This window comes from Empidonax traillii, unplaced genomic scaffold (genome assembly GCF_003031625.1).
Source record: "Empidonax traillii isolate 1590-97213 ecotype Southwest subspecies unplaced genomic scaffold, ASM303162v1 scaffold46:size3806547, whole genome shotgun sequence".
NCBI classification, from domain to species: Eukaryota; Metazoa; Chordata; class Aves; order Passeriformes; family Tyrannidae; genus Empidonax; species Empidonax traillii.
The window spans coordinates 3,021,435-3,038,624 of NW_020955239.1; the positions used below are offsets into that span (position 1 = coordinate 3,021,435).

Here is a 17,190-nt window from a genome sequence, read left to right on the forward strand (position 1 = left end):
GCTGTTAATTAGGAACAGCAGGTCTGCTCTAAAATTTGGATACGCTAACAGCCAGGGGAAAAAAAGGAAACACAGGGGCCTTTCACCAAGATAAGTAAAGTTTATTTTGGTAACCTCACTACCAGGAAAGTCTTGCACTGAAAATGTGCACTGATGAGATATGTTTAGGCAAAGGCAGGAAGCAGTGTGTGAAAAGAGTGACTAAGTTACTGTCAGTCACTAAAAACTCTCAGTTCTTTCTTCCCTCTGTTAGCAGGATGCAAGTATTATTTTTAAAAAATAACAAACTATTTACTTTAGCCTCTCTGTTCCCAGCAACTTGAGCTCCCTCTCTATGCCAAGGGAATGAACTTAACATTCAAATTATAATTTTAGGGTGGTAAATAATTTCAGAATGGATTTGAAATAAACAGATTTATCTAGCAGGATGGTAGTTGAATATTTCAGACATCCATCTCTATTTTCTTCAGTAATAGCATTGAATTAGGGAATATTCAGCCATTTTCTTCAAGCAGTAATGTTCCTTGCAGAAATTTATTCTTGTCATTTACCACCTCCCTTATTCATAAGCAGTACATTTCAGCAGCGTTTCACTCTAAGGTATGTTGGTAGTGTTTAATAACTTATTATTGTTAACAGAGGAAATACTTTGCTTTTAAACCATTCTTCATAGAGGTGAACTGTACTAGAACCTAGTGGACAAACACTTTTGGCAATATTACAGAGGAATTAAAGATCAAAGACAGTGTCAACCATATAATTAATTTAACTGTGGATGCTGCTGACAGCTGATGGTAGGAGTTGATGCTTTAACTCAGGTAATTAAGGACATGGTAATGCAAGTTCTTCCATTTGGATGCCATCTGACAACTTCAGCCATTAGTAAAGAGCTAGCTCTGGTTAAACAGTGGATAGGTATGGGGAAAAAAAAACCCAGAACTCTACCGAGTTTGGGAGAAACTGCAACTACTTTCTGCTGCTTCTTTCCTTCCAAGCTACGTAAGAACACAGTGATCTCTGCTCCTGTCTGTAGGGCAGCTGCTCCAGCAGCCTGACCACAAGCCCAGAATACCTGATAAGGTAGGCAGCAGGAGATGCCTCTGAGCATTAACCCCAGGCTACCCTGAAATGAACACAAATGCTTAGGTTTAGTCGCTCCTAGGCCTTTTCTTCTTTCATGTGGCCCTAGTGCTGCTGGAAGGACACAGGTACTCGTGAATCTACAGCCTGAAGCCTTTGAATAAAACACAGTACTATGGCTTAGAGCCATGCCATGCTTTATGTAGTAATCCATGTCTTAATTCTACCTTGATTACTTCACAAAGTACATTTGGGATAAAAGAAGGTTGGCATCTTATCTAGAGCAGACTCTGCTGCACGTGGCTTTGTGCAACACCTTTCTTGCATCCAGCCTCAACTTTTGCAGTAGCTCAGCAGCATTTCCTACAAATGTCAGCTGTTTCTAATAGGTGCCTCAGCACCCCTTAGAACAGTATTTTCACTGCATTAGCAAGTAGTTTTTTCCACCTGGACATCTAAATGATAGTAGGCTTATACTCAAGCAACCAGTAGAAGAAAAGAGACTCTCCAGGTCTTAGCTTGGGAAATAGAGATGTGCAAAGGAAAGACAGAAACTTGAAACAGGGTTTTGGATAAGTTAATGATAGTCTGTGTTCTGGCTTTTCCTTCCCTTCCATGCAAGGCTGAAGGCAGGCAGGACTCTCAGGCAGTGAGCACACCCACACCTCACACTGTTGGCAGCATGAGGGACAAGCACAGTGACACTTCCGTACCTACGGGACTTCTGCTTTGCTCTGAGGGACTAAGTACAGGGCCAAAACAAACGCTGCCTGATTGCAGGTGTGTTAAGAGCCTCCTCATTCCAAGGGAGCTAGGCATTATTTGCTTGCCTTCCCCTTCACAAACACGACCTTTGTTATATCCTGGAGCAGGAGAAGTTTCATTCTGGAAGGTTTAAGGCCTAGAGATTGTACCTTTTCCATGTACAGTAGTATGAACTACCTGCATGCAGTCCTGTAGATGCAATTGTCTTGCATCTGTACACAGGAGCCCTATGTGGGAAGAAATTGTAGAAGATAGTTGCAGCTTCCCCTGCAAAAACATAGCAAGGAACTAGCACAGTTGGTCTCCCCAGTATAAACTGGGCCATCTGACAAGCAGGGAGCAGAAATTATGTCTGCTCAGCATCAGTGCCTGCTTTGATCAGTGGTTCGTCCCCATTCCTCAAATGGGCCTGCTACTAAGCCTTTCAGATGAACACTGAAAACAAGTCCACTTATAATAGTCAGGTCAGACTAGGGAAAAAAAAAAAGACTTAATCCCCAACTTGGTCACTCTGTCATGCAAGGATGTCATAATAAATGGATGGTTTTTTGGTCTGGGAACGGAACTGCTCTAGCTTTAGGCCAATCCTCAGAAGAACAGCTTCATCCCACCATTTTGCCATGACCTGTGAGAAGATGAGAGAAACAGAGTGAAAGAAGGGGAAAAAACCCACAAAGTAGCATCGTCACATATAGACACTCTTGAAAGCCCCAGAACACATAACAGAAAACATAATTTCCCTCCCACCCCCCCAACAGCACAAAAAGACATGTTTTCCCCTTTTACCCCAGTAAGTATGACATCACTGCATTTTCAATAAAGGCAGCTGTGTGACTTCCATTTGCAAGACATGGACCTTTCCACTACATGAGACCCATTTCAATAGGAAGGACTTAAAGGAAATGAGAAGTAAGAAAGGAAAGAGTAGTGACAAATACTGGCGACCGATGCAAGTAGCCAGCAAAACAAAGAAATCTATCTCAAAGATACCTGAAGAGTCCCTCTGCCCTTCAGGAGGGAGTTACTCTGAGGAAATCACCCACAAGTTAAAACTTCTATTTCTAGTTGCTGCCAACTCCTCAAATGAACTGTGTGGAACAGCAGGAACCTGGTTATAGTGGCTCAGGACAAATTCAGCTGGGGATTTTGTGACCCCGTTTTCAACAAAAAGCCAGTACTTGCCTGGAGGTTGATAGGAAGCCCAGCAGTAGAATATCCAATGGGGACCACAAGGCCTGGAATCCCAGTGAAGTTACCAAGCTGCATAAACCTGGGGGGAAAAGCTGTAATCAGCATTCTTGACTTGGGACAGCAGCAAATTCATCCTTTTTTGGGAGAGGCAGCTAGCATCAATCTCTCCTGCCTTACAGCTTGAGCTTCTTCAGTTAGCGCAGCTAGTTTCCAGCAGTTCCCAAACTTTTGTTTCTGTGCTGCAAGTAATATCATTCTTACCTCATGGACCGGACTGTGAAGGACATATCACTGCTCCCAGTCAAGAGGTCAGATTCATAAATTCTTGGGGCAGTGCAAGGAATAGCTGTGGAGGAATCACAAAATGACTGAAATGAAAAGGGACCTCAAGAAGTCATTCTGTCTAACCTTCTGACTCAGGAATGGTCAGCTAGTGCAAGTTGCCCAGGACCATGTCCAAATAGCTTTTGAATATTCCCAGGGATGAAGATTCCACAGGCTCTCTGGGCAACCTGATGCAGTGCTTAAAGAGCAAAGGAAGAGTCAGACAGTGGGCAATCTTCAAGGAACAGCTCATTCACTAACTAAAGCCACGTTTTGATATACCATGGTGATGCAAACTCATGCAAGTTGCTGGGATTTACAAATAAAGCAGTTAGCTTCTATGATAGCAAGAACACTGCATACATAAGTAGATATCCAGTCCCTCCTGTGTGTATCTGCTGGCTTTGTAGCTCCTGTCTCAAGCACTAAGGGGGAATTTGTCACTGCCATGGATACAGCCAGTAAATCTAGAAATACTCAGCAGTCTTTCTAACCAGGCTCCATTATCCTCTAAAGGCTTGAGGCACAGCAAAGTATTTGCACAAAAGTCATACTCTTAAAAATTGAGGTGGGAAAGTTAATGGAGTGACTGTTTTTAAAGGCACCACAGAGCTGTTGGGGACTCGCTCTTTGGCCAAGAATGGCAATACCTGGTGTAAGGATACAGTTCACAGTGCTGAAGATCTCTCGCAAAAATCCCATGCTCCGAGTTCTCTGCCGATTTGCCTGCAAGCGGAGAGAATACTGTCTGACCAGAACCTCTTGGCTCACGAGGCTCATGGTTGATGTTGACACGCTGCCCATCAGAGCCTCTGCCTTTGCAAAAGAAGACACCATTCGTGCAATCTGGAATCACAATGCAGGATGGGTGGCATGTCCTCTGTGGTGCCCCACCATTCAGCATGTTTTCACAGCTGAGGGCAGTTAGAGCAGGGTGACATCTTCCCCAGTGTATGGGGAGGTTAAGAGAAGCCTCTACCCCACCTGTACAGTTTCACTATGGGCCTCCCTTCAGCCCTCACTATGCTACGTTCCTTACCGTAATATAATCCAGAGCTGTGAACTGGGAAGCCAAGGCCAGGTTAGCCCGAGTGTCCAAATTCTGAAATAAAAAACACTGATCAAGCCTCTGCTTGCAAGAAACTAAATTGTGACAGCCCAGGAGTTCTCTTTCAGGTCTGTTCTCCTGTATTGGTAGTCATCCAACATGAAGTTGGTCACAGAAGGAGGAGAGTCTCAGGTTTCTCACTCACATGATAATTGTGCTGCTACTTACCATTTCCTGGAAATATTTATTGAAGTCAGGTTGCAGGAAGTCTCTCATCTCACTGAGAATGCAGATTACATGTGCTACTCGAGCTTCCTCCATCTCTGGAAGAGAGACTTCAACCACACTGGCTCCCAAACTCTGCAGGTGCTCCACCGCTGTGTACAGAACAGGTAAAGCACACACAGCATCCCTGAGTTCACCAGGCTGCACAGAAGAGCTGCAAATCTCCAACCCCTTGCCAAATTAGAGACCCCATAGGCCATTATGTGGCAAGCACCTTCAGTGCACCACGTGGCATGCAGGCTGCTGCAGCTGCTTCTCACAGGTAAAAGCCTTCAGCCTAAGGAGATCTCAGTATTCCCATGGGGCAGGGGTAGGGGCTTGTCCACAGGTTCCTAATTTGGCCACTCTAGGACAAGCTCATCCTCCAGCCTCTCAGTTAAGCCAAAGAGTAAAAGGTGGACTGCCAATGCTTGCCTGGGCAGTTCACAGGACCTCTATTCTATCAGCATGAAATGAATATTTAGCATCATGAGATTTCCATTCAGAGCCTCTTCTGAACCACAATTGTAGAGGAACCCAGGAGATACTCAAGAGACCTGGTCAACAGTACAGGGTCACTAAATCCTGATGCACTTTACCCAGGCTGAATACCAAAACTTCAGAAAAAGTGAATCTTTGCAATCTAAAAAGAATCCTCTCCTTTCTTTGACTCCAACTTAATAATAACCCAAGCCTGCCTATTTCACTGGCCTTTGGTGCAGCTCTCCTAAGAAAATACTATAGATGTAGAAGTGTGTCTTTGGAAATTAGGAGGCTGAAGAAAATCCAGGCAAAGCCTGAATACTGTGAACTATCTCAGCTCCAATGCACAGGAGGCCAACTACTATATCAAGCATTGTAGTCCTTCTCACCCACCCCCAAATACTCTCCAGGGTCAATTTTGCTTAGTCTAAACTCTGACAAAGCCACCCTAAAGGAACCATTTGGCTGCTTTCAAGGAAATGCCAGAGGACTGGATACATCACAAAGACCTAGCACTGTCTTACTACTGAGTATTATGTTGTGAAACAAGGCCCTCCCTTAAAAGTCTTTTACCATTAAAGCTTGCAAAGTATTACTGAGCACAGATCTGTCTTTATATAGACAGAGGCTGAGCACACTGGACTGCATTCTTCTATTGTAATCTGACAAGCCTACAACTGCTGAGATTTTTAACCCTCAGCAGTCAGGGGGGCTTCCCCAACACAAAGCTGATGCTGTTTGTCCAGCCAGACCTCTTTAAGTAACTGTCTTTAAGGACTTGAGGTCTTTTTAATGCATCTATAAAAGGAGCACCAAGTGACACCATAACAACAGGCAGAATAAGAGACTTACAGACTTTTCCTCTTTACCTTTCTCACAGATGGACAGGACTTCAGCATCACATGCCTAAAGAGTAAGAGGAAAGAACTAAGTAGACTTTAATAACTGCCCTCCTCTTGGTGAGCACACTCACTAGGACTTCGGTCCTCATGGTGCCTTCCTTGTTCCTGTCCCTAATGGCAATGAAACAGCCCTCCAGGACTGCCTTAGGCCACCTGCTCCCAGAGAACAGCTTGCAGGTCACACCCCCAAGGAAAAGGAAACATCATCTTTTCTTCCTCTGCACAGTGGCAGAGCCATTAAGAGTCTTTTTTTTTTTTTACCTCCGGGGAAGAAATCCCGAGCACATTTGTGGGGTTACATTACAATTGCCAAGCAGTACCAGCTTGCAAGCCCAGTTTGTACACTGGCACAATGAAATAACACTCAGCAGCTTCAGCACTGTCACCAAGCAGATACACTCATTTTCCTCATTTGATTTTAAACCAATTGCCTTTTGTAATGAGTTCAGAATCATTTTCTCCAATAGAATCAGCAGTTGTTACATTTCCTCATGTCTCCAACAGACTTATTCAAAAGGTTGCCTTAGAAAAAAATCTACCCATGTTGATGTTTTTACACGGGCTATATTCCAACTATAGGACTAAATATGAGAAGCTCTAATGAAGACAGGCAAGAGAACATCAGATTCCTTTAAAATCTCACTTTGCAAAGCAGCAGAAAGAGTGAGATAGAATAGGCACCTTAAAAAATGTCCAGTCCACTCCCAGCTTTAAGCCTTTCAGGTCAGGAGCACACATATCAGATAGGGTTGCTTTGGGCTGTTTTAGTCCTGCAGGAAACAAAGAAGAGTTCCTCCTTTTGACTAGGATGCCTCTAGGAAGACAGAGCATCTGGGTTTCAGGGACGGGGAGGGCTCACCTACCATATGGATAGAGCGGATCTGGCTCAGCAAGGATACTGTAAACAATGGCTGCGTCTGCCACTGAGGTACAGATAGGGCCTGTAAAAGACAGATCAGTTATAAAAATGTGACAAGAGGTAAATATACCTTCCTCCCAAGGTTTTTTGTAGGCACAGATTGCCTCCCCTATGAGAAAACCACAGCAAGGTCCCTGAAGTGGAGCACAAGTCCTCTTACCTACACTGACTGTGGAGTAGGAGAGTGGCAAGCTGCCATGACAACTGATGCGCCCAAATGTACCTAGAGAACAAGAAAAGGGCAGTTAGCTAGATATCAGCAGTCACTGGGAAAAGCTGACCAGATGGCTCTGGTGCACCCAGTCAGTAAACAACATTCCCCTGCCAGTCACTTTTATATCTACTGTTTCAGGGCCCACTCACTCATCCTTCAGTACCCTTTTCTGCTGACCATGATCTGACTCATCAGTGAAACAGATGCATTCAGTAAATAATGAAATGGGTTTCCCCTAAGAAATTATTTAGTTGAGGGTAAATATGTGCAGGGTCAATTTGGAATATACACATTTAAACATGCAGAAGCAGCATTTTTGATATGGAGGATGGAGATCCAGGAACAGGATTATCGACAGCAGCAGACATCACCCCATGGGAGGTGTCACCCACTTCACCAGTGAGACTTCATGCCTAACACCAGTTGTCTTCTGGAAGTATTTGTGTTGCCTTTATGACCACTTACATTTTTGTCATCATCATTATTATCTTCCTCAGATGAATCACAATTAGTGAAGTTGACCTCATGCAAAGGAGGGAAAGAGAGTAATGGCTGAGTATCTGGTCTCAGATGAAGCAGCTGAGATACTTCAGCATGATAAACCATTCCCAAAAGCCAGCATCTCGTCCGGGTGACAACCCTTCCTCACCATGTTCCATGCTGTAGACACTGCCCTGTGCATTTCTTATGTCCTCTGCACATTTTCCTTGATTATATTAATTCTTACTGCAAAAACTGCATTGCTACTCCTTGTAACACTGAGATAAGAGGGAATGGCTACCTCCTGGTTTCATACAAGCCTATTACCAGGTTTAACTTACCAGGCACAAATCTGAGCAGCATCAGCCTCTCCATATAACTGGGGTGACTGCAATCCTCCATGGGTGGAGATACTTTTCACCAGCTCAATACAGATACCAAAGTATGTTGGGAACACCTCCCAGCAGTGAAGGAAGAGTGAAGAGGGGCGAGTGGATGAAAAGCAAAAGCAGCATGCATGTTTTGTTAGCATTTCACTTAATACTTTCATGCTGCCAGTCTAACCCACATGCCTTGTGGGGTGTTACTCTCCAGAGTTTCTCTGGTCAAGTTTTACTTGACAGGAATTGATAGACTGTTCCGAACTTGTTTGTGGCATTATGTCTGAAACACCAACCAGGCAAACACACCCCCTCCATGATTAAAGAGCTCTACCTTTCAGCCCCACCACACCACAGAATGAAGCAGGAATCCTCACAGAGCCTCCTCCATCTGTGCCAATAGCCACCGGGCAGAGACCTACAAAAAACCCACACATTGGCCTGTGATCAGAGAGACATCATTTTGCCCTGTCCATTCTACCAGCAGCTGTAGCCAAGACATTACAGAGAGCTCTCTGTTTAGCTGGGAGTTCCCTCCAGCTTCTAAACCCCCTCATAAAAACTAAATGCCTGAGGTCCTTTAGCTCAGGACCTTCCTCCCACCACCCCTGAGCTCCTTGTAGGACCACCTACCTGCTGCCACAGCTGCTGCTGACCCACTGGAGCTCCCACCTGTGAAGTGGTTAGGCTTGTAGGGATTCCTAGGGATCTTGTGGTACCTGAAGCAGAAACAAAGAATGTTTAATCATTTCCTAGGAAGGACTGCATGCAGTACAGTGCAGAAGAAGATCCAGAAACACAGCTCAGGGATTCTGATCTCTTGGTAAAGAGACACCATTTAATCTCAGAAAGAGCCATGTCCCTAGAAAACAGAATGTAAAAAAGACTTCTGCCTCAAGAGCACAAACTCTTGTTAGTGTAAGCAGCCAACCCAAAAGAGACAGACACAAGTCAAGGGAAAAGATGCTGCTGAAGCTCTTCTGTCTGCAGTGGCACTGTGCCATTACTGCATGCCACAGGGCATTAAGCAATTCCAAAAGGTGGAGCAGTTGATGGCCAGCAATCCTTACAGATAAGCAAGTCAGCATCCCCAGCTCTTCCCCTTATCCCAGAGCAGCAGCTCCCGAAGTCTCCAGTCTGGCCACAGGCCCCAGACACCAAAGAGGTCTGGCATGCAGCTGGGTATCCAGCCGACCTCACACAGTGAGGAAATGCCCTGGTACGCTGTTGCTGCAGAGGGGGAGCCCTAGTTCCATCCAGATGCATGTGCATGAAGTGTGGCTCTACACAAGGCTTATCAAGGCTGTGAGGACTACTGCTCTGGAATTGCAGTTTTCATCTTGGCTGAAGAACTGACAACAGTAAAGCAAATTCCAGTGAACCTGTTTTAGCTAGGAGACAAAATACTACGTTCTGAGACGACTGTACCCTTTTCTCACTGTTCTGGGCCTTCAGCCATTACTGTGGCTGAGCATTACATTACTATTTATTTGTTTTGTCATGGCTTTTGTCTACCACTCACTCTGTAAACATTCACACCTCCAGGCCTGAAAGGCCTGACAAACCAAGTTCCTTACTCAGCAGAGAACACTCAGATCCTCTCCTTCCTTTGGTTTCGCAAGCCTTCAGGGCTTCCACAGCTACTGTGACCCTCAAATCTACAATGTTGGGTTCTCATATCCCCAGGGTTATCTCTGTATGGGGTGTTTCCATCATTTTTATTCTCATGTGCTTGCCTTTATTTTTGTATCCTTCCCAGTTCTGGACAGTCTTATAGGTATTTCTAGACTGGGGGAAGAGAGAGGAAAGGGATTTTTACCTATTAGGGTTGCATCCAGTTGTTCCAGTCCCTAGTTCATGCATGTTTGAGACCCCAATAATGATAGCCCCAGCCTCTCGCAGCTTCTTGGCCACAGTAGCATCTTCTGTTTCTGGCTCTGTCCCAAGATACACTGTTCCCACTCGGTGATGGTAAGGTACCTTAGCAAGAAGACACCTTATTATTCATTCCAAAACCCTGGGACAGTGCACACATGCACATAAAACCCTGTGCATGCTGCACATGCACACTTCAACACCACAACAGATCCCAGACACTGGGACCCGTGGAGGTAAGGGCTAGGAAGCATCACTCTTCGATTTGTCCTGTGTTGGTCTCTGTTAGGAGGGACACCTAACCCTGCAATATTTGGTCCTTCTCTCATGCAGAGGAGTCCTTTTCATACCGTGATACAGCAGAGCAGAAACATGTAGATGGTCATAGTCTGCCTCCCTGCAGCAATGTGATTGCTACGCCCAGAGGCTGCAGAACAACCACCTTGGCCCCACAGCACACAGCTCCGTGTTCCATTTTATTATGGACAGGGCTACAGCAATTCAGATCTGCAGTGCTTTAAAGCAAGGTACCAAGATTAGTCGAATGCCAAAATACCAGATGGACTTATTTGGAGGGTATGCTAAGAACTCTTCACTTCGAGGCAGCAGTAGAAGAATCTGTACATAAACAGGACTCCCACCCTACAGGTAGGTGTCTGCAGAGCCAACAACAGCCTGATGGCACTGCCAGGAGTATTTACTGGTAACTACTGCTAGACCACAGGTAAAAATCCTTGTCAGTAGGGATTTTCAAAACAACTTGCATATTTCTGACACATGTATTTTAAGGTAAGGAGAGAGAGATGTTTTGCCAGTGGAGCAGAGTCAGCGCCTGAGAAACACAGACAGTTACACCCACCGTTACAGATGCTTTGATACGTTCTCATTTCATCATATGAGAGACTGCTTCCCACACCCACCCTCTACTCCCCATGGATTCAAGAGATCGGTACAAGATATGGAACACATCTGCTGTACGCAAGATCTGTCTTCACCTTGCGAAACTTGTTAATCCTACTCATTGAAAACCCACGTACTACTCTGTATTACAAACATATTCTCAGGCTTCTGCTGAGGAGTTGGCCTTACAACCTTGTCACAGTGAGTTGCCCAGGTTGACCACCTGCAGCACGAACTGGCAGCTAGACAAGGAAACTCACCACTTTGAACTCTTCTTTCAGACATACTGGGATGCCATCCAGATAAGACAGGGTACATTTATTCCTGTAACGAGTAGTGGAGGCCTCAGCCATCTGCACAGAATAAAAAAACCACCATGTGTTATATATACTTAGCTAAGCTGAAGGTCATCACCAATATCAGAATGGATACCAAAAATGTCTTTCTCAGGCTTTTACTAAGCCAAACTATCAAAGTTTCTTTCTTCCACCATATGCTCGTGAGAAACTACTACTTGGAAGCATCTGTGCTAATGGATGCCACATAAGCAGAGAAGTCCTGTTATAAACGTAGTCATCCAGCAGGAAACAGATTGCTTTAATGCTACCTCTCTTCGCAGGAAGCAAACTTGTTTGTAATCCTCTAAACACAGAAGAAGGAAAAATGTATTTTGCTGTGCAGTATATCAGCAGAAGAGCCTCTGACCCTTCCAATGGATACTACTGCTCTTGGGGTGGCAGAGGCCCCTCTCCTACCAGAGGCAGACATTACCAGCATTATTTGCTCCCGGTCCCATTGCACTATTGCTCTGAGTGGGGGCGTGGATTTGTCGCAGTCCTCCAGCATGGCAATGATGTTCTTGGCTACCTGGGATGGCGTCAGCTTCCCACTCCTGCAGGACAGAAGAAGTTGGGACCTTGTTACAAGACCTCCCCACACCACACCCACAAACAGGGTTTGTCTCCCATACAGCAACATGACAGGTGTAAGCAAGAACTAGGTAAGAATCTCTGCATGGTGATGATTTCAACACAGTTGACACCATCAAGACAGGAGATTCCCTTCCTTAAGGAGAGAATTTGCCTACGCAGCATGTCCCCAGCCCTTAGAGTAGGGCAAGAGTTAGCAGAGTTACCCAGATATTCCTGAACCACCAGATAAACAGGGATGAACAGATGACAGCTTTACAGAGAGTCCTCAAGCTCCCAAAAGCTTGAAGTTATGAAACTGCCAGTTACCACGAGCTAAGACCAAGAGGCGAGGCCCCTTTATACAGGCTTCCCATTACAGAGAAGCGGCTCCCCGTAGTACTGTCATACCTCACCTTAACAAACAGGCCTTCCCTCCCTCCTGGCAAAAGGCACCAAACACACCTATCTATGGCTGACCCAAAAGCCAGGATGCATCTGTAACACCAGACTGCAGTGCCAACCTTCTGCTGCAAGGGCACAGTCTGATGGCAGAGGGGGCCCTTGAGGAACAATTGCCGGGAGCACAAGAAGATTTATCTGAGCCTTCCACATCTGGCATGTGTCCCAGAGGCAACCAGGAATTACCAAGCAGCCAACAGCTCACAGAAGCTTAGAGGCAGGAGTGTGCTTTCAGCCCTTTCCCAGCTGGACATATTTACTGGGTGTCATGGTCAGAGGAGAGCAAGGAACTGGGAAACCAAGGGATTCATCAGAGACCCATAGTTTGTGCACCTTGCATAATCCAGATGAACCTTCATCTGCTTCTCACTCGTGTTTGAGCAAACAAGGTATGTAGAAATCTCTCAGAGAAGACTGACAACAAGCCAAAAAAAATGGCATTTAAATATCCTTGCAGGGCTTGTAAAGCTGTGCCAGCTCTCCCAGCTGACTTTCCTTTGTTATTCTACTAAAGGGAAAGAACAGCTGGGATTGATGCTAAACAATGGCACCTCGAGGACAACACCAATAGAGATACCTAAAAGCTTGTGAAACAGTAGCAGCCCACAGCAGGGGAACACGTGGGACAGGTTGTTCCCAGACCACAACTTCACCTACCGGTAGCACTCCAGATAATCTTTGATCCCTTTGAAGCTAAATCCATTCCTAGTAGAATCAGACCTGCAAAGAAAGGATTAAAGGGACAACAGTGAACCACAGCGAACCATCAAAGCCACCTCTGTTTAGACCTACATATTTCAGCATCACCATCCAATGCGTGTTTGGACATCGCTCACTCACAGCACACCATCTGGACAGCTGGCCTATGCCAGCAGCTAACACTGTCACGCTCTTTGCACATGTGCCAGATACCAGGTACACTAAAGGTGCCACAGAAATAAGGGATTTATAAGGACTGCTGAAAGATAGCTGTCAATAAACTGTTTGAAATGTGTTCCAGGTTTACATTTGCTACTCACCACTGCAATATTACAGACTAGCTGAAATATACTCATAAACCTACTCCCAGGACCTCTGTCACAGTTCAATCCAGAGACAGCCAGCAGCACATACAGTGTGTGGTGTGGGAAAAGGCACAATGCAGCACACACAAGGATACACATCAGCAAACTGCTTAAAAACCAGATGGCTCTTCCACTTAAACAACAGACCATTTCTCACCACTCACTAACAAAGCTAGTTTCTTGTGCACCTTTTTCTTTTAAAACCTGCATTCCTTCTCTCTTCCAAGCAACCCTGGTGTTCTCTTTGAGATTCCCTGCAGGCAAGAAACAGCACACCTGCAGGCTCACTTAAACGGATCTATACACTGGCTAACCAATCACTAAGTGCATCTGCTCTAATAGTGCAAACAGAGCACTGGCAAGGGCAGCATTTAGTCTCTCCCCAGAAGGCAGATTCCCTGCAGCTTGGAGAATTTCCACATTGCTTGTAATTACTGGTAATTTATAAGGTGCAAAAGGGAAGATGACTGACAGCACTATTTGTTTTGTTAACTGGCTGGGCGTGGAAAAAAATTCAATCTAAATTACTGACAATGACAGCTTCCCACTAATATAGCAGTGTCAACACGTGTATTCTTCTACTTCACTTACTGACCTTGCATCTATCAGCTGCTTGATAACATCTTCAGTGCTTTTAGCCTCAGACTTGTCTCCTGTAACCTCCGCAGAAACCTCTGGGATAAACGTGGGATCTTCATGAATGTCAAGTGAACGCATAAGCATGAAGTTGTTCAGTCTGAAAGAGAGAGTCACTGCCAGAGTCTGCAATCGCTACCATGACTAATTTTTCAGACTGTTCAGAAGGAACCTTACCCAAGAACATTTTATGTTAGCAGTCTGCTTTCACAGCAGGGAGTTGCAACAGTTTCAACAGCTACGAGCTAATCTCTCTTACATCTTTCCTAAAGGCAGCCTCAAATCTATTCTGCTTACTTAACAAAGCCTCCTACCTCTTGACATAAGGCCAGCCAGCCTCTGAATACCCAAGCTGGGAAAGAAATGGTGAAAAATTTTGCAATTCACTTTAATTGGACATATCATACACAGACCAATAAAGACAGGGATGAAGAGGAAAATAAAAAGAGAAAGTAGTATAAGTTGTATATACTTTCAACCACTAATCCTGTTAAAACAAGCACCTCTTCAGACTTCTGCATGACCTGCTTCAACATAGTTTGTTTTCAACCAAATACAACAGGGATTGCAGCATAAATCCATAGTGTGGAACATGTAAAGCAAGGAAATTAGGACCCTGTCACAGATATCCAGGAATGATCTGCTGTATAACAGCAGTGACACTTGTCTGGATTTGATTCACTCATAAAGCCCATATCTAAATAAAATTCAGGGGTAGCACATGTCTCAGGGTCCAGGGACCTGCACAGAGGACCCTTCAAACCATGGGCAAACTATGGTAACCAAGTGTGAGCCTGGGGTTCCTGACACCTCTTACCCGAGTGGCTCTTAGAATACAATGTACACTTGAAAGCAGTTTCTGAACAAAAACATAAGTGTGAAAGAGGAAAAGCTGACCTAAAATAGTGAACATCTTTAAAAAGGACTTACTAAAATCTCTGAACTTTATATCTGGCCTCATTTCCCCACTATTACTATTCTTTTACCCCTATTGGTGATAAACACAGCCTACTTGCACATCCACAAGCTTTGAAAGAAAGACTGTCCTTTAACAAAAGAGCAAAGGCAAAAAGGCACAAAGGCAAACAAAAGGCAAAGAGGCAAGCTGACTAATACAGTTTCTGTGCACCTGCCTGAGTGTGAAAAAAGGTTAATTTCTTCTCATAAATACCCACTCAAATGAGGATAGTTTAAAAAAATAATCTAGTAAACAACATCTATGAAATAATCTTCCTCCCTCTCCAATCAAGTTATGCAGCTTTCCTCTTAGAAAATGTCATTTGTCATTTCAGATAACCTAAAAGCTGTGTGCAATGTGAGTACCTTAAACCAAAAAGAAACAACCAACCAAACAAAAAAAAACCCACACCAAAACCTCTCACTCTTACCTCATTAAGAATGGCAGTAAGCAGATCTGTCCAAAAGCCTAGAAAAAAAGTAAGCAGAAATGTTGGTTTTCAGCAACTTTGACCTGATCACTTTCTTCACTAGACAAGGAATGATGAACATGTGCTTAGAGCACCCTAGAGAGCATGCAATACTAAGCAGTAAAGAAACAACAAAAACACTTGTATTTCACACTACAAAAATAGCCTAAAATGCTTTTTTTCCACCTCTCATGTTTATATAATGAGTGTATCCTTCTGGGTTCTCCTGCCTTTGTCTTTGCCTGACTCGGCACTGAAAGCCTGCATCTGAAGGCTGCAATATTGTTAAGAAGCATCTATATAGCTCCCACCATTACTCTCCTCGTATTGCACAGACTGTGCAAACACTGGATAATGTAGAAGCTTATTATTTTATTTATCACAGTGTTAGGACCTTTCCTGTCTCTCAACCAGTTCCTGCAAGTTCCCAGTTCCCAGACGGCTGAAAAAAGTCTTTAAATACTCTGATTTGAATACTCAGCACCAGCAGTCCCAAAAAGACCAGCCTGGTTCTAGCCTGTCTTAATAGCTCAACAATGGACTTCAAAAACACGTTATGGGATGTACAAACACAGTGCAAGCCTGACGCAAGGCTCACACTGCTAGACACACAAAGTGGTATGTTACCTCACACATTGCATAAGAATTGCAGCATCTTTTTTGAAAATGCATTGTTCCTAATCTACATCTAATCTAACACAGCATAATCCTGTAGCAGATGGAGAATCTCGGGTCCCGCCTCCAAAGGAGATGTCAGGAAATGAAGCAAGCCCCTTTACCGTGCATCAGAAATAGCCACAAAGCAAAGGATAACAAGGCATTCCGATCGTTGTATCTTGGAATAAAGCCACTCATAAGGCATTCCCACAAATAAACAGAGCCCACCCCTAGCTTTCATTCCATGCCCTGCCGGACACCACGCTCTGTAACAGGTCCCACCGCTGAAGTGAAACTTTCGTGCCTACCGTGATACTGGTTCAAAAGGCCAAGCAGCAGCAACAAAACGCACCTGCTTTCAGGCAGAAGCTGCTGCAAGGTGGGCAGTGCCCAGGGGCCGCAGGCTTTTCTCACCCCTCGCCCCGACACGGAGCGCTCCCGCCTCCCCCGCACCTGCCGCAGCGGGGATCGACCCGCAGGCTCCCAAACCCGCCCGAGGGGAGCACCGGGGTGTCAGCCGCCTTCAGCACCCTCCTGAAAACCCCACTCAGAGGGCTGAACGGCCCAAACCCCTTGACGTCCGAGGAAAGCTGTTGGCAGCTGTATTTCCAGTTTGATGTGCGCTTTGGGCTCTCCGCACCCAAAGACACACATGACACCCCGGGCCAAAGGCCAGTGCTCTCAGTCCCCATGGCATCACACCTCGGGGAGACAGGGTGAACCCGAGAGCGCGCAGAGCGCCACAACCTTCCAGCGAACGGGGGTTTTACCTCCCTACCGCACCCCCGGCAGCCCCGGCCCCGTCCAGTTCTCCCCAAACTTCACCGCCGTGTCTGCCCGGCCCCGACTCACCGTGTTGGCCACATGGACGAAGAGGCGCAGCCCGGCGCCGCACAGCCGCGGGGCCCACTGCGGAGAGGAGACGAGAGAGAGGTGAGCGCCGGGTCCCGCTGCCCCACTCCCGCCCCGCTCCCACCCCCCGCCCGGCCCGGCGCTCACGGTGTCCCGAGGCGGGCTGGGCGGCCCGGCGCGGCGCGGCTCCCGGCGGAGCAGCAGGGCCCCGGCGCTGCCCGTGTGCCGCCGCACGCAGCACAGGTACGCGGCGCCGGCCGCCAGCAGCGGCGGCAGCAGCAGCAGCAGTAGCGTCGCCATCACCGTCCTTCCCCCGAGCCCTCCGGCTGCCGGGGCGGTGCTCGGGCTCGCCCCGCCCG

At 45.9% G+C, this 17,190-nt stretch overlaps 1 protein-coding gene across 1 annotated transcript; it reads right to left on the reverse strand.

Annotated features, from left to right (window-relative positions):
* Window positions 1–80: 80 nt before the first annotated feature.
* LOC114055098 (fatty acid amide hydrolase-like) lies at window positions 81–17,131 on the reverse strand. The gene is made up of 20 exons (XM_027878875.1): window positions 16,979–17,131; window positions 16,832–16,888; window positions 15,284–15,321; window positions 13,855–13,995; window positions 12,853–12,915; window positions 11,597–11,717; window positions 11,086–11,178; window positions 9,870–10,030; window positions 8,684–8,769; window positions 8,385–8,468; window positions 7,137–7,199; window positions 6,921–6,998; window positions 6,739–6,827; window positions 6,025–6,061; window positions 4,637–4,785; window positions 4,400–4,462; window positions 4,011–4,086; window positions 3,298–3,382; window positions 3,028–3,115; window positions 81–2,470 (listed from the first exon to the last, which is right to left on the reverse strand). Exons 1-20 carry the CDS (start codon window positions 17,129–17,131, stop codon window positions 2,360–2,362), a joined length of 1,836 nt encoding a protein of 611 aa, XP_027734676.1. The 3' UTR covers window positions 81–2,359.
* Window positions 17,132–17,190: the final 59 nt, after the last annotated feature.